This window comes from Achroia grisella, unplaced genomic scaffold (genome assembly GCF_030625045.1).
Source record: "Achroia grisella isolate CSIRO2021 unplaced genomic scaffold, CSIRO_AGI_Agris_v1 utg782, whole genome shotgun sequence".
In the NCBI taxonomy this organism is placed as follows: Eukaryota; Metazoa; Arthropoda; class Insecta; order Lepidoptera; family Pyralidae; genus Achroia; species Achroia grisella.
The window spans coordinates 2185147-2211277 of record NW_026713022.1 but is presented as its reverse complement, the minus strand read 5'-3'; the positions used below and the strand labels follow the sequence as shown (position 1 = coordinate 2211277).

At 32.1% G+C, this 26131-nt stretch overlaps 1 protein-coding gene across 10 annotated transcripts in view; it reads right to left on the bottom strand.

Moving 5' to 3' along the window:
- Positions 1-26131, bottom strand: part of LOC131851367 (kinesin-like protein unc-104) — a 114268-nt gene that overhangs the window by 28565 nt on the left and 59572 nt on the right. For 9 of the 10 annotated variants that reach the window (XR_009357878.1, XR_009357875.1, XR_009357879.1 and 6 more), the window contains exons 1-4: positions 23279-23399; positions 18359-18524; positions 5650-5732; positions 1118-1196 (exon numbers count right to left, since the gene is read on the bottom strand). Coding sequence is in view for 1 of the 10 variants with exons in the window: in XM_059201860.1 (XP_059057843.1) it covers positions 1118-1196; positions 5650-5732; positions 18359-18458 (262 nt within the window). In the remaining 9 variants the exon portion in view is untranslated. Of the gene's footprint in view, positions 1-1117; positions 1197-5649; positions 5733-18358; positions 18525-23278; positions 23400-26131 lie in introns of those variants that run through there. The other variant, XR_009357876.1, reaches the window with a different exon arrangement.

The window sequence follows — 26131 nt, the reverse complement described above, 5'->3', positions numbered from 1 at the left end:
AATAATTTTGTAAATATTTTTATTGTTACGGTATACCACCTATGTAAGCTAAGCATGTATGCATGCATGACATATGTATGCTTACATTTATTTATTTAATTCAGGCTACTAATGAGCTATCTAAATATCTCATACACTAACATACATAAGAAATAATAATATAAAAATAATTTGTTTCTATGGTCACGGCACTAACGACGGCAATCTGTCACGGCAGCGCCGATACACGACCCGCTTCGGCCATAATTATCGGTCCATAATTATAATTACATACAATACAAATAAATATAAATCTTATGAAAACACTTGTATATGTATTCATAAGGTATTGCAATTATTATATATACAATATAATTGACTAATACACGAGTCAATGTCCTAAACGCACAATAGAATGGTTGTAGGAGAACCTCTCATACCAATAACCACATCATTATTACGTAACTAGGTAATTTAGCAATTCAACATGTTACAATCACTAGATCTTTGTAATGTAATGTTTTTGCGTATGTATATTAGGAGACTGTCCGTCTGACCGTTACAATTACGAATATTACGTGGCTGTGAAAGTTAAAAAGAAAAAGTTACCCTAGAGGCAATTACTTTATTAGCCATAGAGTAAATTGAGGTATTGCCAACTGTCAACTTTATGGTAGACGCAACGTACAACGTACAATCCAACGTGGCAATGACTGATCAACCAGCAATCCTTGGAATAATTTTGCAAGGTAACACTAATCACCAATGATCATTCTATTTATCTAGATAATATGGCATGCACCGAGTATTAAATAAACAATAACACAAAAACTTAATGTATGCCATATTCGAATTCACGATATTTATATGGCTTTATAAGTTGTAGCCGTACACCATCAGACCACAATGTTTTATTAATCAAGTGCGCAAGGCACCTGATATCTAGTGAAAATGTTAAAAAATTATTTCTTAGTGAAAACGTTGCGTATGTAGAAGAAAAGGAGGTTGAGCTTTATGGTAGCTATAACTATTGAGACCGAACTTGATAGACATATCAGCAATAGATGTAGTGTCACAGAATCTGACCCAGTACTTCTACGGTAGAATTAGGTGTTTGGAATCCATTAAATTCACTCACCATCAAAAGCGTGTTGCAACATCTCCTCCCCAATGTCCTTGTAGACCATGATTTGGGATGAGAATTCCGGATCATTTGGCTGGAAACAAAATTATATTGTAATAAACTAACATTGCAAAGAGGAAATTATTTGAATTTCTGTTAGTGTATAAACTCCATAAATACTTAACCTATTTTAAAAATTCTTTCACCTGTAGAGTTACATTTTGAGCGAGTAATACTTGATGTTGATTGTTTTAAAAAAAACATTCTGACAATAACAATTACAAGTGTGCGAAATCGAGAAAAACTTAGTCAAATGTTTTGATTTCGTATGTGTAAACAGTAATAATAATATTAGATATATTTACTCAAATATATAAAATTTAATAAATATAAAAACTTTCATGTTTCAATAATAAAATAGACACTAACAATATCCGTTTCGATTCCATTCCATTTAATTCCTATACCCTGTAAGCCCTATTTTACATCACTGCGTTTGAACAAGCTGTTGAGCAAATATATTACCATGTAAAAAATAAATTAGTACCGAGTATAATAATTGTGCGCAAAATTAATGTTATTATTATCCTAAAATCTTATCTACCAACGGCAAGCCGACGCAAGCTGTCGAATAAATTTGAATAAATTGCTACGATTCTCGAAATTCTCTCGTTGTAATTGCAAATTAGGTAAAAGCTTCTCGGTCTGAAGTTAATTAAAACAAATCACTTGTTGATTTTTATAGTTACATTTTTACAACACCCTCAATGAAATATGTATAACGGTAGTTTTAAAACGTCATTACTTGTACATTTTTTATTATACTAAATAATACGACAGAATAGCAATAATCTTATAATGATATGATAAATAAATTATTCTCAAACATAATAAAAGACAAACAATTGACATTTCCAATTAATATTAATGAAAATTATGGAATAGTATTATACTCGATAAAAGAAAAGTTTTGATTGGATTGCAAAACTGCATTAGTTTTCCATTCCAATCAAAACAGTATGAAATTATATTTTTAATGTGCATGGTTGAATTTTCACCTATATTACAGATTCGAAAGCAATTTACGCAACTATATCTCACAATAATTCAGTACATACGACAAAATAGTTAAAGAACTACTCGTATAAATTGGCGAGTAAACTCATTAAAACCTAATAACCGCACACAATTTGAAACAAACTGGGCAAAGCTCAAACTCAACCACCAGAGGTTTATTGGATGAAAATTTCTATGTTGAATGTTGTTGTATTGTGGTTTATTCCGTTCGTGGCTTATTCTGTGTAATTACCGCTACCAAATGAAGGTACAATCCATTTTGATCATTTATGTGTTATTGCAACTTCAATGAAATGTTTTTGTGCAAAATTTTGATGTTTGAGATTTAATAATTTCTTTCTTATGTGACTCGACTAGAGGGCCTGATACTGTCAGACCCTCTAGTCTAAATGTAATAATATCTTTTGTATGGTCACTACTTTAAAACAAGATCTAATTTAAAATTTAAGTACATAGAGTGTTCAGAAATTGATTAATTTAAATGCTTTGTTAATTCTTGCTACTATTTTCAATGTGAAAATTTGTCTATTGGTAAGTCTGATTGTTACGTCTTCGACACTAAATAGCTAACTAATAGATTTGAATAAAACTCAACTTACATAGTATATCTTTATAAATAAATTAATAGTAGCATTATGCGACAATAATAGATGAAAATTGCCTTAAATAAGGCAACAAGGAAGCCATAGATCCCGTAAACCTGTAATCCAATAATCACGTTGTGGCTGAATCAAATTCCAATATGGCGATCGGCCAAAATAAGCCACGGTAGGTCCAGCTGGGTGATTGGCGCAAAATCTGATTATCATCGGCCATAATTCAAGCGCTCTACATGTATTGTTCGATTTATACCGTTAGTAGGTGCTACCCGTGACTTCGTTTGCTTTTTTAGCCTATGTCCGTCATATAATCTATTTTCCCGTGCAAATTTGATAGAAAATCCTTCCAACCGATTAGTTGTAAAAAGGTAAGAAAAAGGCAGACAGACAATTTCGCATTTATAGTATTAAAATAGATTATGGTATTGAAAATTATTATTGTTTGTGTTACCAACGACCCGCCTGAATTTGTTGTATCCATTCATTTTTTATATAAAATTTAGGACATATCTATTACTACACACTAATATAGTTTTTTTTTATCTGGTATTTATTTAAGGTTTACAAATAAATAACTAATGTTTCTTATTCATAATATTACTTACGATTACTAATTATTATGAAACATAATTCTAATAGTAAGTACTACTATCACTAGTAGATTTTGTTCTACAAACGACATTAATATAATGATAATAATGATAAATAAAAAAAAAATTCCGTAGTACAATATGAACCATGTCAGCTTTCAAAAATCTGTCCATTTGTTTTGAAGCTACAATGCTACAAACAACAGGCATGTTAAACTTAGACATCTCATTTTTGCGTCGTCTGTTTAAAACAAGTCCACTTTCGGTGAAGATTTTGCACAAAACACACATTTAGAATCGAGAACCATTTTTTGAAGATCACGTTGAAAATACAGAAAATATATTTATTTAATTGCAGACTTAACACCAGAAATTTCCTGTATAATTTTGACTTTATTTGTATTTGAAGTGCAAGTGCAAATTACAATAATTTTAAATATTAAACCAAAACCAAAATTATTTGGTGTATGATTTGGATTTCGTTTTGATTTTGGCATAAGATTTGTGAAATTATTTTAATTTAGTTTTAATTATTCCCATACAAAGACTTTTTAATTCAGTTTTAACTATTCTAAGTTGTATCATTATGATATACTACAAATGCTTTAGATTAATTAGTTATCCTAACTATGTAACATTATCTGTATCCTAACTAAATGTTACATGTACGAATGTAAGTATACAGAAAGCAAAAGTAGTGCTAAAAAGTAAAAACAGAGAACACAAGTGTGATGCTAAAAGTACATATAGGTAGGTATACCTAGATTTCATTAGTATTAATGCATAAGTACAGTGTCTAAAATTTCAATTTGTTTCCCCTATACCTCTCCCCATGGGCCTAAGGGTGAGATTACGGCTGGTAACTCGAATATATTACACGTGTTCATACCATTATATTATATATTCAGTGATGGGGTTATAATCCTCAATATTCAATTTTAATCCCAGACCCGAAACAATTTGCTTTGATAGCTAAATTGGAATTTGTCTAGTATGCAAAATTGGTATTGATGTATATATTTATACCAGGAATGCTATAAGTAATACTAGGGTCCGTCGGCTGCAGGCATATACTATAGGGCTATAGATATTACTAAATACACAGTGACCCTTACATGCAATAAAGGGTTGCCTTTGATTTTGTTATTAGGGAGGAAATTAATAAACAGCCCACTCTCCTCTCCACTTGCTTTTAAAGCACTGTAATACCCCTAGGTTGCTTAGTGCTTTGTAGGGGCTATTTTAATTAACTTCATATTGCAGCGTACCGGAAAGACCTAACAGTGAATGTATTACACCTATAGTACTCAGAATGTAATATTAAACTTGCATAAACGAGATATTTAAATGTCAACCTTTCAAAAATTGTTTACTTGAGAATCGAAACAGGAAATTATTTGAGAAAAGTAGACAGTACCTGTTTGAATTGATGAAATCTAATGTATGTGAAGTAAAGTACAAATTTATGCGAATAACCTATATAAACTTAACAATTAACAATCATCTCTCAAAAATATTAAACCTTTAGATCGTATAATATTTTTGTGAACGCTAATGTTTAAAAATTAATATCAGTAGAAAATCTACTGATAATTTTTAAACTTTAGCGTTTAATACACATTAATATACTACTGATGTTTCCTTGTCGTATAGTAAATAATATTTTGTTGTCAAATTAATAGTTTTATTAATATTCTATATTTTTTAAGTTTACCTACTATAAGGAATCGCGTATATTTCTTTACACTAGAAATTATACCATATAAAGAAAATCGTAAAATAAAAAGAGATTATCAACTCGTGAAGCACACAAGCGGATTGCACAAAATCGAGTAAAACTGCCAATCTTATCATATCGACATTGATTTACTTTCGTATCGTATATTTGTTTATGCAGTTGAAGTGCTTTTTTGTGGGCTTTGATTGTTAATATCAAAATTTGAAAGCAAGAGTACAAGTGGCAGAACGCGAATGATGAGCTGCATGTGTAGGATAAGCAGGAATAACGAAATAAAAAATCTTTATATATATGGAAATTTAATATTTGCATCAGTAACAAAGAGAAGTAATAGATTTTATCTTAAAAAAGACATGATTTAAAAAAGTCGTGTGTGAACATGGATGGATGCTTGAATAAAAGGCGAGTAGGTGTAAAAATTACGAATGATACAGACCAGTGGAAGCTGATGTGAGTGTACAGCGCAGAACAGCACAGAACCCAAATAATGGTGTAAAAGCATGGCAATGATAACCTAAATTAAGTAGTGTAAATTTTACTTACGTTGTGTGACCAGTATGAAAAATCGAAATTGAAGCTCTTAGCGCTGTCTTTGACGCCGGGTGGTGCTTTTGGATTTTGTATAACTGAAAGAAAATGAAAATTATTAATATTTATCACGTATAGTATATATACACATATATACATGCAACATTTATGTTTATATAAAATATATTACCTTGACAACCATGTATGATAATCAAAGATCAGAATTAGTCAGCATTATAACATCTAATTTGAATCTGGCAGGTGAACTGTTAGAAATTGGTAGATAATTATGTCTCAGACATTACAATATCTCCTGAGATGACCAGTACTAGTGACTTGGACAGGATAAAAGAAATTAATTAAGAAGCTGGGCGAGAGTACCGACTGTTACAATTTTTCATTTATACAACTATATACCAGCCGATAACACCGTACAGTCTATATCTTCTTCTAAATTATAAAATTCTATTGTCACAAGTTTCGTGTTATACTCCTTTGAAACGGCTTGACCGATTTTGATAAAATTTTATATCTATGTATGTAAGTAGATTTGTGAATAGGTTTATAAAAGATATTCATACCCCTAAGTGTTAAAGGAGAAAATACATACAACCCTAAATTTTCACCCATCTATCATCCCTATTTTTATAGCGTTATTACTTTATATGGAAAAACGTTTGCCGGGACAACTAGTAATCATATAAAAAACATCTTGTTTTTATAAGTACACGTGGGTGTTATAGTGCTGGTAGGGATTCGTCGCGACGCGACATATCGACCGACGGCGACGCCGCGCCGCCGCGTCGCTACCCTCATTGGCCTTGCAAGATTCAAATCTACGTGTTTGGAGAATCAGACTAAAAGCAATAGATATTACTGTAGTCGAATCCAAAACTCATTAGCAGTAGTAGTTTCTTTGTAAAATATCTTAGTATCTAAATAATTTCATATTGAATTTGATAGATTTGCAACTTTGTATGGACCATTTGGAAGTTCCAATTAGATATTCACAATTGCAACCGTCAAATGGTCAATTCATAATTGCTACCACACTTTACACTTTACACGATTTCAAATAAAAGTTTTTACCCATTAAAATAACCCTCGATGTACATTTTTGGTCAATAAATCTAAAAAATATAACACATCTTAGAATATAGATGAACAATGAAATTATGATTTTAAATAAAAATATAAACCAAAAACATAATGATCATAATCATCTCAGCCTGTATCTTTCACACAGCCGAGTAGAATAGTACATTCCTTCCTTCATATGCTTCTCCTTCTTCTCCGCAGCCAGGACTATCTACGCTGCTTGGTACTGGGACCATTATATTTTTGGTCCTTTTCAAACAAGTTTATATATGTCACCGACCTTAGGAAGGCGAGTTGTTGACTAAAAACATACTAATAAGTAGTGTTAATTTCTAGTTCTATACACATATTTCCCTTTACAACGTGCCACCAAAAATCTTGCTTATATTATTCTTATTTGTATGGTGAGATATAACAGTGAAATTGCTGGATTTAGACATATCCTAGTCCTCAAGACAACGTATGAAAAATATAATGCTATCAAAAGTGTTGTCATTAAATAAAAGATAATAAAATAGTAACTAAACGAATAAATATATCGTTCAATAGATAAATTCCAATGTCGTGTAATGTATGATAAATATTTTTAATTTCCACGTAGCTAAGTCATGTATTGTGTAATATTTAATTAAACATATGGCCCGGTGAAAATGGGAGTTTTACAACTTTCACAATTTCTGTGTAAACATTTTGCAAAATAACCATTCTGTGGTTTTATCATTTGGCGCTCTACCAACACTTATATGTTAAATGGAAAGCAACTAATGACGACTACCGAAATAATTAGATTTAGAATTAACTGTTGTGACGCGATATTTTGGCCGATATTCTTTAATTACTTTTTAAAGTATTGCTCAAACTCCATTTGTAAAGTTCCATTTGGAATAAGTGTAAATTTTTCACTTATAAACAACAAATTCTAATAAGGGTCAATATCTATAGAGTTAATATATGAAATATAGCTATTGCTTTAAAATATTTTCTATTTTAAGTCGTAAAAACATTAAAGTTCAATAAATATTAAATGCTGAACTGCATTTAATATTTATTGAACTTTAATGTATATATATATTATTATCTATTTATCTTTCGCTTCCATATTTCATTTCAACCGGTACTATTTGCTGTGTTTAGTCGTCACTGGACTGGTTTTAAAGAGATTTTCCAGTACCTGCAGTTTGCTTTACGACTGAGCAATCAACTGAGTGCAATGCAATTTTAAAGTGCAGACGGCGTTGCTCCCCTCGGGTTTTACAGATGAAATATTATTTTTACATTTCTCATCGTGTCTGTCGATTCGTTATTCAAAAATGAAATTTATGATGCGATAGCTACAAGTATTAATCAAATGGCCACATACATATATGAATAGAAATATACCTTACTATGCCGACATTTCGTATATTTAACTGCAACATCGTATAGGAGTCCAACAAGCAAATAGAAACTGATTAAGTATTTACGTCCTCATTTTACAACTGTGACTGAGGCTTGAGGGTCTTCAAATGCACGAGAACTATATAATAAATTTAAAGCAGTCTAACCCATTACATATCATTGTGATAATCTTATATAACCTAACATTGTATTAATTTTCAAGAATCTAAATAACGGTATCGAGATCTTTGAAGATTCATACAATGTACAATATCAACATAATTTTTAAACTGGCAATTCCATTTTAGAATGGTCGTCTACGAACTTGCCTCTAAATATAACATGTTACTTGGCATAGCTACAGTTTGACTCAAATAAAACTTAATTATCTGAATAAAAGACAGCTCAAACTTTTATAAATGTCTTTAGTACATATAATAACATGGAATATTATTGCCGAATATTTGAAATTGGCAGAGTTATAAGTTTAATGACTGAATAAATTGCCAAGAAGATATAACAATGATCTACAATAAGATTAATTTTCAAATGATTTTCATAAATTTAATAATATAATTCTCCAAACTTAGTTACCTAATATAAAGTCTGAGAAATGATATTTAAATTCGTTGGAACTTAAAGATATGTATTAACTTTTTTTTTACTAAAAGAAATGTAAAAATAACGAAGGATTAGAAAGTAAAAAAAAAGGTTCTTAAAGAAGAAATGTATAATTGTCTCCCAGTAAGTGTAGATATCGAGATACATTTAAAAGTAAAATTAATTTATTAAAGTTTAGAAAGACGCTTTCAAAATTATATTTCAGAAACGATTCTGTTAATGATATTTATAGCGTTATTACGCGAACGAAATAGTCGTTTCGCAGGGTCGCTCCACTAATGTACGTAGAAGGAGAAAAGCTTCGATCAATAAAGATTGTATCGCGTGCACCATTTCAGTATTAACAAGGAATTCAACAACAGATTAATGCACAGAAAACATTGTAATATTGTTATAACTTTATAACAATATTACAATGTTTATTATGAATGAATATACTACATAAGTATTTTTTCGTCTTCCGCGACAATTGTTTTGTTTCTACTTGGACGTCCTTTCTTACTGGGTGTCTATATCATAGAAAAAACTATTAAAATATTAGATGATCTAAAAAATACTGAATGGAATAATCCCCATTTTTTAAGTACAACTAACAGATAACTGAAACGCGAAACATTACGATGTTCACTTTTGAACTAAAATTCCTGACACATGGGTAATGTAGTAAAATAAACCAACCGCGAGAATCAGCGAAGTGGACGCCTTGTAGGATTTATGGACAGTCAAGCGCCCCATGGACAAGGTTTATGGGGCATAATGGTGTTTATGGGCTATTGGAGCGCACTGCCATCTTTCAGTACCGAAAAATTACGTCCGTACAGGAAATGTACAATAGGTTTGCTAAAGTTTGCCTTGTGACCCGCCCTTGTCTCGTTGCTTGTAACTTTGTGAGTTTGTTATAATAACATAATAGTAATCGTAACTCTTGGAATGATGTAGTTTTTTATCTTACAGCCCATTTGATGGTAAACGGTTACCGTAGCTTATTGAAGCCTGAAACACCAGGGTACTTTACTTTGTAAGAACTTGTGTCAAAGAATTGTATATTATATGTATAGACAACTGACTGAGAAATTATTTTCTTTCATTTTTTAAACGCATATTATACACAGAAAATAAATACAGACCGTTACAAACAATCCTAGTCACGAACACAAGTGTTAACGCAGTACAAGAAATCGAACAGGCGCCGCGGCGGCTATCAATAAGGCGGTTTAGCACAACACCACCGAGGTACTCTTACTGGTAAATTTTAGTACACGATTGTTTCCTACTTATATTAGGATTAATTACGATAACCACATAGAAAGAAATGTTAAGATAAGGTTCGCGGAAATGTTTGTATTTGTCATTGATACAAGGTGAGGTTAATGAAGATACGATGATACGAGTTTTAAGCAAATTAAAGTTTTTAACCAGAGACACATACAGAGCAATAGATAATTAGAGAGTGTATAGAGCAGCAACACAGAGTAGTATCATACCACTTTGTTTTACACTACTGGATTAGCTTATTAATAACATGCCCAACGTTTTAGCATTGCGTGTATTACTATATTGTACCGTATTAGGGTCAGTAATAAAATATTAACAGAAATTAATTTTGGTCAGTAAAAAATTACCTGCTCACTGTAATTACAATTATTATTTTAAAGTCAATTCAAATGTGACAACGTTAAAATACATACAAAAAAATATAAAGATTCTTCATTTGGTTTAAGAAAAAAAGTAGTTTCTAAAAAAAATTTTATATCTAATTGTAGTGTCAACAATCAGATAACACAAAACATGTTGTAATCTGAATAAAGGATATCATTGTTGAACATTTTCATCCTTTATGTTATTCAGCCGCGCTATGTAGTCCATGTTGTATCTATAGTGTGGAAACACTACACATACGACATGAACTACAAAGCACGGTTGAGGTATAGGTTGATCCTACCCGCAGACAAGAAGTCTTTTCAAGTAATCATCTGTAAGAGTATGAATTAATTTACATATAACGAATATATACGTATACTATTTTATTTGAAGCGCAAATTACACATGTACACTTAAACAGTAACAAAATAATGTGAACATATTGTATTGTAAGTCAAGTTATATATTGCACTGTTGGACAATTATTAGCAGAAAACAATGTAGTCAGACTGAAATAAAAAGTATATACCATTACATTTAAAATTAGTCCTGTTACACTGTTCTTTAGCTACATAATTAACATATTAATGATATCAGATGTGATGTAACAATTGAAAAAAATAAATTATTTCTTGAGTCGATGTCTGTCTTCAGCAGTTATTTGCTGCGCTATGTAGTCCATGTTGTATTGATAGTGTGGAAACACTATAGATACAACATGAACTACCAAGCACAGTATAATGAAGAAATTGGGGTGATAACTTCTGCTTCTTGTAGACGTGCTTCATGCTTCTAAGCCATCTTCAAACTTACACCTTTCGATTATGATTCAATACCCGTAGTCTTCTACGCTGCGCTATGTAGTCCATGTTGTATTGATAGTGTGGAAACACTATTGATACAACATGAACTACCAAGCACAGTATAATGAAGAAATTGCGGTTGTAACAGGTGGTATTTGCAGACGTTCTTCATGTTTCTAAGCCATCTTCAAACTTACACCATTCGATTGTAGTCAGCAGAGCTTGTTAGCCATAGTCTTTTACGCTGCGCTATGTAGTCCATGTTGTATTGATAGTGTGGAAACACTATAGATACAACATGAACTACCAAGCACAGTGTAATGAAGAAATTGCGGTGATAACGGCTGCTATTTGTAGACGTACTTCATGCTTCAAAGCCATCTTCAAACTTGGTCTTTAGCAAATTATTACAATAAGAGATCGACAACGACGATAGCACATTAAGTTAAGTTCTAAACTACTACTAACAAAGTAAACATAAAAATTGACAATAACTTAACAAGATTACAAACTAATAAAGTTGGACAATAACAAACTTAAATATTTATATGTTTATCTAAGCATTATTCAGGATTAGTTTTATCATAATATATACCATCAAACGTGGACTTGCGCGTACACACACATATCGACACAACTTAGTAGATTACAATACTATGAAACGAGGGATTGCTCTTGCAGCAACCATTTGCGACATGTGCGCCTAAATATTGGTAAGGATAAAATCAGTGATGAACGAACCAGCGGGGGCAAGTCGTTCCAAGTTTTTGCTGCAGCATATTTAAAACAACCCCTAGTTCTTGTAAGTGTGATGAAAGGTTTAGAAAACTGATGACATCTGTCTCTGAGGGAGTAGATTTTAGATTAATAAACACTAGTTTTTATATATAAATAATTTTGTATTCCTGATGGAGTGCAAAAGACAAGCATACTTTAAAATACAAACATTGTGTGAATTTAGTATACTATTTCTGATTAAATAAGGTGTAACATGATCTCTCAGCGGTATATTGTAACAAAATCTCATACAAGCATTCTGTACTCGTTGTTTTATTTTTGCAGTTTTTTGCAATTATACAAGAACTATAGATAATATCTCAATAGTTTACTAGTGATAATACTAGACTATTACATATTAATAGTCTTATGTCTCGTTTGAGAAACATACGAAACTTATAAAGCATTTTTAATACCCCATAACATTTAGCTATAATACTTTACTTCGGATATGCTGTTCAAATTTAAGACGCTCGTCTATAAGGAGACCCAGATTGCGCACACAAGCTTGATATGGTATAATAAAATTGCTAATTTTAATTGCCGGTTTACATTGTTGATTAATATATTCAACTTGTTGTTTAGTTCCAAATGTAATAGTCCTACATACTTTTATTATGATTAAGTGTAAGACAATGTTTTATTGACCACTCTGTTATTGATGTCAGATATTTAGTTTGTTAACAGTAAAACTTGCAGAAGTGCTTTATGCTTCTAAGCTATCTTCAAACTTACACCACTCGATTGTAGTCAGCACTACTCGTTGACCGTAGTCTTCTACGCTGCGCTATGTAGTCCATGTTGTATTGATAGTGTGGAAACACTATAGATACAACATGAACTACCAAGCACAGTATAGTGAACTAATTGCGGTGATAACTTCTGCTTCTTGTAGACGTGCTTCATGCTTCTAAGTCATCTTCAAACTTACACCTTTCGATTGTGATTCGATACCCGTAGTCTTCTACGCTGCGCTATGTAGTCCATGTTGTATTGATAGTGTGGAAACACTATAGATACAACATGAACTACCAAGCACAGTATAATGAAGAAATTGCGGTGATAACGGCTGGTACTTGTAGACGTACTTCATGCTTCAAGGCCATCTTCAAACTTACACCTTTCGATTGTAGTCAGTACAACGACACCCGTGGTCTTCTACACTGCGCTATGTAGTCCATGTTGTATTGATAGTGTGGAAACACTATAGATACAACATGAACTACCAAGCACAGTGTACTGAAGAAATTGCGATGGTAACATCTGGTACTTGTAGACGTGCTTCATGCTTCAAGGCCATCTTCAAACTTACACCTTTCGATTGTAGTCAGTTCAACGATACCCGTGGTCTTCTACGCTGCGCTATGTAGTCCATGTTGTATTGATAGTGTGGAAACACTATAGATACAACATGAACTACCAAGCACAGCGACGGTGTTCTTGATGTATAAATTTGGTCGTGCGGTGATTATGGCTTATGAGTTTCTGTATCTGCAAGGTAACTTTTGATAGTGTCAAATATATATTAAACCAAAATTACGGATAAACGCTGTTGATTAAAGATTATTAATTAAAATGTATACAGTAAACAAAAGACATACTCCTTATTAAATCTTGTGGTAGAGGAATTTACAGTACATGTACCAGTTCACAGTATCAGTTCGAAAGTGAAGTAAATTCATATAATGCAGCTTGTACATAATTTGTATGAATTAGTCAATAGTTTCTTCTTTACTAACAAAATGAGAATGTACTATATATTAAACTAGGTATAACTTATTTTTCATAAGAGGATACATTTGATTTACATATTCCATTAAGTCCGTGACTGATATAGATTCAGCCGTCTTTAATGCATATTAATCGGCTCTGTTTAGGTCGCCGAATGTGACGCACGTAATGACGTCACTATTAGGCGCGGAGCTTAACACCCCCGCATAAGGGACGTAGCAATGAACTTGAAAATCAGATAATGAATTTTGCTATCATTATAATAGGATAAAATATTTATATGTTTAAAAATATTTCCATTAAGAGTAATAAAAATGAAAGCAATTGATAATTACTGTACGTTTAACAAGTAATATAGGACTAATATATGTTATTATTTCATACTGATTACATTAAACATTCCAACCAATAACTAACGTGTGTACTACATATAAGAAACGTCATTCTTTGTCAAAGAATCTGTTAAATGTTGGTGACTAAAAAAGAAGTTATTTTTTTTTATTTAATGGATGATTTCGCTAACGGTATACTCGTATATTGCTGAGGCACCTGTGGAAGATGATAAGATGAGAATGAAGTCAGATCACTAATCTCATCGTAGAGAATTTACCAGGTACAAAACGAAGTGTAAAATGATTAATAATTGCTACTTGAGATATTAAGTACTTACAATTAACACAATACTCATATAAAAATAGTAGGAGATAAAACATTGAATAATTACAGCACAAATATCTGTGACTTATTCATAATTAAGATACATGATAACACTTTACAGAGGTGTCAAGAAACATTTACAAATATAATCCTGAGTTAACGCATTAATTAGATACATATTTAAGTATACCATAGTAAACAAATGTCCATATAATAATTTCTAGTTATATCCAATAGTATACTATAGTAGAATATATACACTAAAATCATAAACAAGACGTGTCTATACGTAAATAATTTTTGTAACAAATCCTACATGTTTTTATACGAGAAAAAAAAATGCTTTACAAGTTTGTCTGTTTATCTTCGTGACATTGCAGGCTAAATCAGAGACTGCTTTATGCTACTCGTATAATATGCACTAGTTCCAACGAGGCACCAAGCTCGTTAACTCCGAGTGATGGAGTGTTAACGGTAAAAACCCTTCAATTTACACTAGCCTACTGACTTGTTGTACTTTTTAATTAGTAGCTTAAATTGTTGCTTTTCAATCTTGGTAACTTCTATCTAGAGACAAATTATTGTAAGGATTATAAGGATATTACTACTGTAAAGAGAGTGTTACAGTAGTAATATATCTCTAGATACACTTCTATATAACAATGCACATATTTTTTTAATTAATCAACAGTATAAATCTAATTACTATAATAACAAGAATAAAATTCATATTTAATTGACTTATAATAATAAATATAAAAACAAGGCAAAGTAAATAATTTAAATTACAAAATACTTTTTTTCCACCAGATACTATTATCATACACTTCAAATTACAACAAAGTATGATACTGAGGTAAAAGAAACGCAGTAGTTCATTCTTTGCAGTTTTCTGCTGCGCTATGTAGTCCATGTTGTATCGATGATTTGGAAAAACCGTGGATACAACATGAAACCAAGCACAGCAAAGGATGCACGGCAACTACTTGATGTCAGGAAGTTCTACGCCATCTTCAATATACAATTGAAGAGGACGTAGAACTGTAGCCTGTATTTAATGTAGAATTTAAATCCACAGTATATCATTAAAATATTTCACGAGTTAATAGAATACAATCACACTCTAGAAAACACACGAGATTAAAAAACAGACTATAGACAATATACTGTCATGACATGTATTGAACTATTGCACAATGCTTTTTGACAAATTATAAATAAAGAGACAATGCTTTATAATAAATGATGCGATATGTACAATATGTACATATTATTTTTATTAGGGTATACATATACACACGTCGTAATCGTTAGTTTGGATCAGTAGTCCAATATTTGCAGTTTTCCATTACGCCATGTAGTCCATGTTGTATCCACAGTGTAGAAACACCATAGATACTACATGGACCACCAAGCATAGTCAAGATGTCAGCAAGTTCTGAGTCATCTTCTAGTGTTTGACTGTATTTAATGAAGATTATATTAAGTAATATTAATAATAGGAACATATTATATATATATTATAAATCAAGGTATATATAGAACTGTTGCCCAATGTTTATTGAGTAATAATAAATGTATATGGACAATGCTTTATATAAATACAAATTAATTTCTTTCAAGACACACACACAAGTACAACATAGTTCGTTTTTTTTTCGGACACAATACATAAAATGCTTGGGCTTTATTATTTTAAGTTAATACAAGTCTAAATAACAAACAATGTACTTTTATGCATTGCAGTTTTCCTTAGCGCTATGTAGCCCATGTTGTATCTATAGTGTGGAAACACTACACATGAACTACCAAGCACAGTGAAGGTCTTCTGAATATTTAACAGTTACTAGTTCCAATTTCATTTCTGCAAGACTTCGAGTCACCTTTCATTATTGTACTGGTATTTAAGTACGAGATCTATTTTACTAAATACTTTTAAGACTTAAAATAATATGAATACCTCATTAACACTACAACGGACACAAAGATATGCGAGATACCACTCATGCGTTACTATTTCAAAGGACTAAGATATGATTCCTCTCCTCTCTCTCATCCTGTAATTTCACTTCTTATTGCAAACACGTCTGTTAAGGAAGTTGCATAGCGAATGAAATAGGTGAGAAAGAGGTACCCATGCAGACGATTTTTAACAGAGTCTACCTCGGTGTAAATTTACATTTTTAATATAATTTTAATTGAACGTTTAATATATCTGTATTATCTATATAAACGTATGTATTTGTTCGATTCCTGCAGACATTACATAGTAAGGTTTCCCCCGCGACCTTCGTTCGGTGAAATCGACACCGTCTACTGCGCATCGTCTACTGAAATATTAAAATTACTAGCAAAATCGAGCTGTTGAACGGATTCTATAGCAGATGAATTATTCTAACTCCCGTGAGAGAATGAGGACTATATCATTTCGGGTGTATAGGTACACCCTGAAAAAGGTAGCGGTTTAGTACACCGCTTTATTTCCCATAGTTGCCTGTTCAATTTTCGTATTATACTTGGTTGTTAATATGTTTTCTACGTATATATGGATTTTAGTATTTTCACAAGTTGTTTGCTACAGTGCAAGCTCTATTAGTTTAAGACACTACTTAAATTTTCATACGTCATTATTAAATTATATTATTCTAAAATCGTAATATTAAAAATCATATTGTTTATTTCTTTTGTACTTACAATATTATATTCCGATATAAGTAAATCACATTTAATTGGTAGCAATAGCTTAAAACGTTGCTTTAAAAAACGACCAGTATCATTCAGTACCATTGAATTGGACGCAAGACATCTACGTATTTAACTGCCCTGAGCATTATTATTCACAGTTTATCGCCAACGTAAAGGGCAAAAGTGGTTTAGTACGTTGTTAAAGTCACTCTTCATAAAGTTTCGAGGTCTAATGCGAGAAGGACCCAAGGTGACTTCGCAAGAAAACAAAACCCTTTTAAGGGGCTAAAATCACATTTATTAGCCATAAAACTCCTCACAATACTCAAATGGCCGAATAGAGGACTTTTATTTATACATTAACTAAATTTAGATACTTTGTCTGCCTAATCAACACTTATAGCACAAAAAAGATGGACTTATAAGAAAATATGTTTAAAAAATTGCGGAATGGTTTAAAATAATATCATTCGTTGAAGTCAATCAAAAATGACCATCCTACGTTCAATTATGACTATAGATAATATAGACCTACTATTATATTTTAAACTTTTACTTGACTAAGTTCATCATTCAGTAAATTCTTTTCTATATTTGTTCATATGTTACGCATTATTTTAGCAGTAGCCGTAGTTGTCATTCATCCATCAGTTACCGTTGTATGGATTTTAAAGTGTAAACTTAAAAGTAAGTAGAGAGTAATAACATAAGCTATTTTTAATATAAAAAAATCGCATGAAGTTTTCGGTAACAGCTAGTATAAATATACTCGGAATTATCGTTATAGTTTCCTAATTATAGTGCTATACTGTAAAGACATTTACAAGTGAAAATGTTTAGTTACCTTCAAAATTAGAAAAGATATTGTAGTTCTAAAACATATGTTGCTAAATATGAGTCAACCATAGGATAAAATAAAGCTGGAAAAAATACTCCAAAACATAGATACAATTAATGTTGTCGGTAGTTATTGTCGAATAAACATTATAGAGTCTTACACATAGAATGTCGAAACTCATAATATTACAATAAGTGGTGGCATTAGTAACTTTTATATGTTGTCTTTGAAGATAAAAATATTTACGTATTCGTAACTAATAAATTATATTTCCATACCTCACCCCAAAAAACCTAGCTACTTGGTGGCACAAAAAGTTAATATAGAAGTGTCAAAACCCATATGTCAACCCATCTCCCTCTAACGAATTTAATACGTTACAGAGTAACCTGCTGCTTAAGTTCTTTGTTACAAAACAATAAGTCATATAAACTGGAAAGCAAGGTATAAAATGGAATGCATGAAAGAAGTCAACGAATAAGGTAAGTGCACTTACTTGTGGTATTGCCGGACATTTCTATAATGCATTTGCATTCTCTGGAGATCTCTCGCGTGTTGAAGGGGCGGACCCTTACCGCCACCTTCACCGACGACATGGCGGCTGTGGCTTGTGCTCGCTGTTTTATAGTCTTTAAAGCATCGGTACTAGCACTTTGTTAAACCTGAAACAAAATAAACATATGTTATTATTGTTGAAAATTTATCTACTTTCCAATCTTAAAACTAATAATTTCTAAACAAAAATGTGTCTGTCTGTTAGTTAGTTGTCTGACTTCTCGGCTGAACGCATGTAAAAAAAGATAATATATAGAAAGATGGTACAACGAATACAGGCTTGCTTGTTACATATTCATAACTAAATATTTGAAAGATATGAAAGTAGTTTGTATCACAAGATTTAATACAAGCTATATAAAATATAGCTTAAGGAAGGAGAAGCACAATTTCCCTGTAAACAACATCAACGAATTATAGAGTAGGACGTAAATTTATTACGTTCATGTATCTGCTATAACTTTACTTGAACGTTACACTTAAAAAAAATAAGTATACAATTCAAATAAACTTTATAAAACCCAACATAAAAGCTAGTTTTATTAACTATTTTTTTATATTTGGCCATAGCTTTAGTTTACTGCTACACCGGACTGACTTCCTAGACTGGTGAATAATCAAAATAACATATCAACGGTACATTAAGATGACACTAAATCCATACTTTTCCAATATGATGAAGAACTCTTTGCTACCTATAGCATCTTCTCGGGTCAACCATTCGAATCTGGATATTGACTTTAGCCCTTTCAAATCTGAACAATATAAAAGTAATTAAAAAAATTATAAGATTACAAAATTGTGAACTATTTGTTTTTATACATTAAACCGATACAACATTATAATGAGTTCCCAAAACAGCTAATAAGAAATCAATCGAGCAATTAAGTGGTACACTAGTCAAGTGTATGTCTGCGAGATTACTCAACAACAAAATATTGCAGATAGAACCAGAAGTATTCTTTATTCAAATAAACGTAATAAAAGCACTCTTGAATAGTCCTATTTTTTTTTTATTCTACCACTCTTTCAGAACGCAGACTCATCACAAGAAGAACGAGTGAGAAACTTGCGTATGTAAAGAATGAAAGTGTAATCAATCTAAACAAAAAGCATTCTCAAGTTTGTCAGCGATACGCTATACGTATTTTCAAAATTTGAAAAATCAAAATATAAAAATATCTTTATTCATGTAAGTCTATTACAGACTCTTATGATATGTCAAATCTACCATCAGTCTTTTTCCATTCCGCTAGAAATACATTGACTGACCCAAATCCATTCATATACAGGCAAAATAGGGAAAACTAAGTCACTGCTAAAAACAAGTTTGTTTATAAACGCTCCAGCGCCTAACGGGATCAATTTGTTGCATGTGCATTCATTCAAGGTTATTAAAACCTTCATTGTTCTTTAGCAGAACGGTTATTAGTTTTTAAAATAATGTTTATTTACTGAGATAGGCTTTTTAAATAATTGTCAGCTTGAATATCTCAGTCACAAGGTTACCAACAGGCGCCAAGCAGCTTGCTTTGTATGTAAGCTGTTTCGATTGAAGGGTAGATGGCGGTGAGATTGCATAATGAGAGCCAAGACATCCTTATCCTCCTGAATACAAAGGGCAAATAGAGTCGCAGGCATTATATGATAACGTAATGGATGTAGTGCTAGGCGACAGTTATTATTTACTATCAGGTCGGTCGTTAGCTTCTTTGTGGATTTCGAATTACATAAAAACAATAAATAATTTAATAAAACCCACTAATACTACCAGCCTCTTTGTTTGAGATAACTTTATTTCGAAGGATAAACATAACTCATCCAAATCTCTAATTGAATGAATTATCAAAGTGTGAAAGAGTACCAAAAACAAACGTCCATAAAACAAAATATGCTGCCTCGTAAGGAATTCGGTATCATAATATAAAAAGAAAAGATAAATAAAATTAATAAGAGATTTAGACCGATAGTTCTGTTGTTTGTAATTAACAAACTTATGAAATATTTATATATGAAATATTTTAACCCATTTTAAATACTCTACTAATACTAATATTCTTCTCGGCTCTAAGTATATTCCGAACTGACTGCTAGATTTAACATAAGTGTATGTTTTCCAGCATCGTAGTGTAAAAATATATCTGTTATAGACATCCATGAACAAGATATTTCAATTTGATTTCATATGGGATGCAAAGATCATTGCAATTGCATGATATTTTGATTGAACTAAATTTTTATGATCAGTATTAATACAAGTATGTAACAATCTTGACAGAAGGATTTTAAATGTAATAAATCAAACAAAGAGAACAATTTACATTTCTTATATGTATGATTGTTGTTCGAACAAATATAAAGACTGAATCGTAATAGGATGATTTTATTATACGTATCTATATAAAAGAGTACAGCAGATATATTATTATTAGCTATGAAGATATTATCGACTAATGTTTGGTTTTTAAAGCATACTGACCCTTTTTTTATATACAAATATACCAGAACAAAGAATGTTCCTACATAACTAATCGCCGAAAAATACAACGTCTCCAGCTACAAATGCCAAAAGGCAAAAAAACAGGTTCCAATTTCAAATACCAAGGCAATAAGAGAGAATATTTATAGTCGCAACTGAAGTCGAGAACTAATGAGGGTGCGCGTGGGAGGCAGAAGACCTTACAATGGCAAATGCCAGACTATTCGAGACAATTCTATAAGCTTACATTTATCTAAGTTTTTGTGCCAATTACGCCATTGACAATCTATATAGAGGGAAGAACACTACTAAAACACTTTTATTTTTTATACTTTATCTGTTTCAATATACAGATCTGATTCCTCAGTTGAAGCAAACTTGAAACTTGAATATTGATATTATTATATGCATTTAAATACAACGACTAACCGGTTTTGGATTAATTTGAGCACAAATAACTTAATACAGTACGTTTTTTGGTAATATGTTCATTAGCTTCAGTGTTTATCTTTGGGATCACGCAAATTTAAGTAATGATTACTTAAATTTGAAATCTTCTATTATAGATTTATCAGGACAAACTTTTATACTTAAAATTACTTAAATGACAAAAGTGCACGACAATATATATATATAGTTGTTCATGCACGGGATCTTCATTTAATGTTAGACATAGATATGAGTAAATATAATAAATTGGCTTTTAAAAAAATATTCAATTGAGTTTCTTGACAGTTCTTCTTAATTGAATCTATATACTGAACTGGACAGTAGGGAATTAAATATTATTACAAAAAAAATGTCGTTCATAAGCTGCTAAAATCCTACATGAATCAATGATTTTTGATTTTGAAAGTGAAAAACCGCAGTGATAGAAAACTGAAATTACTTATATATTTTTACAAAACCTGACACAATTAACATATTATCAAATAACCGTTAATTGTTCAGAACCTTACATTGTTGTAGCTATTATATGTTACTGATAATAATTTGTTCGTTTTGTACTACTCATCCGTGTTAATATACGCATATCTAGATGTAATTAGTATTTCCCTTGATCGATCTACTTAAGAACGACTAAACCAATTTCAGACTTCTCTATACATGTAATACTTACTAGAAGGTTCTTTCGGAACGAATAAAAGTATGCGAAAATTGGTAAATTTCAAACGAAACGACTATTATCACTGACAAAAGAATGCAATATCTATCGGTTCAGCTAATAATATTATAAAACTGTAACAGCATATACGAATCAAAATAGCAATAAAATATAACAAAATCTTACGTGAGGCGAGATCATTACGAAAAAATGAGAGCAAACTCCCGTTGAAGACACGCCTGCGCGACCGCACGACGGTCAAAATTGTTGCGACGATACGCTATGCGCGCGCTCAACAAATGATACATTTTTTTTACCATCTACGTAACACAAATTACAGTATTGTGTTATTAAGTGAAGGTAACAAATTTAATTTATTGCCGAGTAACATGGTTCTATTGACATATGTATGTCAACAAAAAATTTTTAGTAATTTAAAATTATATACATTTAATATTATGTTTTTATGAATAAATAAAATATCAACATATTTTTTTATATATTCAATGTTATTGTGAAACTCATTTAACTAACATAAAAATAATATTAATACAGTGTTTAATACGATTTCACTGATTGTAATATTTCGTTACGTTATAATTAACACACGTAGTCTGTTAGTAATAAATTTTGATACAATTGGAAATAGCATGTTATAATAATTATTTACGTGCAGTGCAATTAAACCTAGGTACTAGAATCTCATTACAAAATAATATTAGGTACATACGTCACAAACGCCCGATATTATGTAATTTCGTATTGTTGCACTCAAATAATATACAAAACCCACTTAAAGAAACACTTTCACAATCCACCAAATATTTCACACAAATCGTACAATTGTTTATTAAACCACACAGTAATATACGATATCATGATAAAGCACTGTCGTCTTAACCGAACTCGCAGTCGCCGACACAAGGTCCGCGTACAAAATGGTGAATGTTTTCCTGAAAGCAATCCTCGCGTGCTGTAATTGGCCGCGCTCGAGTGCGCATGGACTATAGTTGAAAGTGTAGGCACCGCAGCTGCTGCACTTCTAAATCGCTTACGTAACGGACACTGCAATACCATCCGAGGAATACCTACGAAGGATCGCGAGATCGAAGGGCGGCCATGAAAACGTGTCGCAGAGATGACTCACGGTGCCCACTAGCGCCCTCTACCATCCCCCGTTAAGACATTCCAGATCTGTATCCAGGAAAAGCACTTTAACCTTGTACACTGCACTCTAGCACAGCTGTAAGGGGAGCGGTCACCTACTATGGACTTACCCGAGTCCGTCGTTAGAAGCAGATGTGGAACCGACTCGAGTTTTCACTTTTGTTTTCCAACTGGTGAGAGCTGAGTGCTCCGTCAAGTGGCAACTGGCGACATGGCGCGTCGCGGTCGGGTGCGCGGTGCGACTGCGGGCCGCCAGCGGAGTCGGCGGCGGCGCCGCGGCGGCGCATGCGTCCGGCGGGCTCCCGAGCCTTCGATCTAGCGCCACCGTGCGCAACGTGCCTGACGCGCATCCACCAACGTCGCAAATAATAGTACACAGTAACCCGACTGTTTCAATTACTTTACAATTACCCCAAGTACAAATTGGGGTCGACTGGAATTACTTAATTCAAAGTGCGATTTTTATAATGACGTCACTTGTCCCTGTTCAGTACTGGGCGGCCATTAGCCGTCGATGAATACGGCGTAGTTGTAACACACGCCTACCCCGCATATACGTACTTCTGCTCCCCGCTCCCACGTATAAGCTATATGTTAAAAGTTCATAACGATTGCTGATCTATGTACACAGTTATAGCCATGTTTTCGTATTACAATCGAGACGGGAGGGTACTTCAAAATGCAAACGAGATAGAGCTCTCGAATGAAATTGCCAAGGGTATTCAGGGCACGTGCGCTTTGATTTCAGCAGTCCTGATCAACTGGATCGGTAATCTGCCTCGCATTGTGGACATGTAATTATAAACCTTAGTCGTTATAAACTTTAGAGTTCATTATATAAAATAGAAATATCTCAATTGCAATGATATCAAAATTATGACGTTGTATTAATCAAATAAAAAAAATATGTTGACGACCTAAGCAGTAAGATCGGGGTATATCAACCCTGACTGAAGTAAATTTATTTAACATTTCGCCTTAAATAGTTCTATCGACCATCGAACACGCAACCCAGTTTGCGAATTAGCATACTGGACTACGAAGGTTGTTGAAGAGTCCATTATGAGTGTTTCATGAATAGCGTTATATACATCCGTTTTTCGTGGGTCAAAGAACTAAGGAACTCTACACTTATTCAGTTTAGCTGAGCCATGAATGTGACGCAGTAAGTGCTTATTGATTGGGAACCGCCTTGCGATGGGCCATTACTGACAAAGCTGATTTAATATAGGTTATAACAATCATTAATTATAGATATATAAGAATATACATAGGTACAATACGTAAAAACACAATACGTTATTCAAGACATTCGTTTCAACATTTACCAAATAAATATACTGTTACGTCATTTGCTTGCAAAAGCATTCTACCAACTTTAATATATAGGCGTTATAGTATTATATGGTGTTCATAAAATGTATATAGAAATATTCTGCTATTTAGATATATGTCAAACTATCTTATAATTTACTGTCGAGTTATTTCCTTAATTTAAAAATATAACTGCAATAGTTCAGAATAAATTAATAGGATCTTTTAGTTTTTATATATCTTTCATATATTAATCAACAAGCGATAATATTCACTGTCAATATAAAAAAGTTACCACTAAATACCATTTTCTATCAGGTAGACTACAAAGACATGCGTCATTTCAAATTCCATACAAAGCACGATTATGACAGAACCATTAGTAACGAAGACAATGTTAATAAAAACGATACCGTATCGATTAGAACTTTAGTATTGAACCACATTACTGCCCATGTATTTGGGAAAGTGCCGTTTCGGCGTATGTTACAGCATAACGTGGCAATAAAGGAAGTTTATGAAAACACCCAAAAGCAACGAGTTTCGGGTCACCGTCTATACTTATTGGCGAAACACTTTTTTCAGGGTAATGATTCTGATAAAACTGTATCGATATTACACTTGTTACATAAATAGAACGTAAAAGCTGTGCCTGCGTTAAATTTTATAATAAAATATATGTATGTATATACTATTGTTATACCTATACGTTATTCTGATGCATAAGCTATATTACTGTAAAGTTTCATCCAAAACTGTTCAGAAGTTTTTGCTTGACAGAGTATCAAACATCCATATTTAAAAACTTTCGCATTTATAATATTATTAAGATGAGTCGCGGATGTTATTCATTGTATTTCGCGGCAAATTACAAAAATTATCATATTTTTATGCAATTAGAATGACACCATATGCTTGTAAGTGGCAACCGCCGCATACATACATGAACAATATCATGTGATGATGTCACGCCCGGGATACCGCTCATTTCGGAGGACTACTAAGACTAAGATATCTTACCTCGTATTCGCATTCTTTAATTTCACTGCCTTTATCTTGATACTTCAAACAAAACATAGTCCGGTGAGACTGAGCACAGTCTTTCTAAAAAGTCTATATCGTTACAACTTACATAAGAACTTGTTATAAGTCTAATAATAATAATTTATTGTCAAATAACAACAACCTTTTGTTAGTAACAACTTAAATAACATAACTTAACCTATGTTAGTAATTATAAATACAATAAAAATATAAACCCTAAGGTATTTCCTGTTCCACCCAGCGACTTAGCATGGGACTGTATATTTTACAGGCAATTGCCTTCAGGACACTATTGGAACTATCCCGCACTCTACCTAATAGGAACGTTATTCACGAATGTCATGTCCGCCTTATTCAAATTTAAATTAAAAAAACAATATTTTTTATGAATTGTATTTATATTCAAACACAATTATATTATTGTTTTATGAATAAATGACTATGACTAATGTCTATTACCAAATTCTTGAATTAATTTTTTTTTTTTCAGTATCATAACTTACAGGTACATATGCATTTTGTACGTTTTGTTATGTAAACTGTTTCGCCTGCCTGCGTCATTCGACTGCGATTGTATTACGCTTTGGAATTTCAAGGGCAACCAA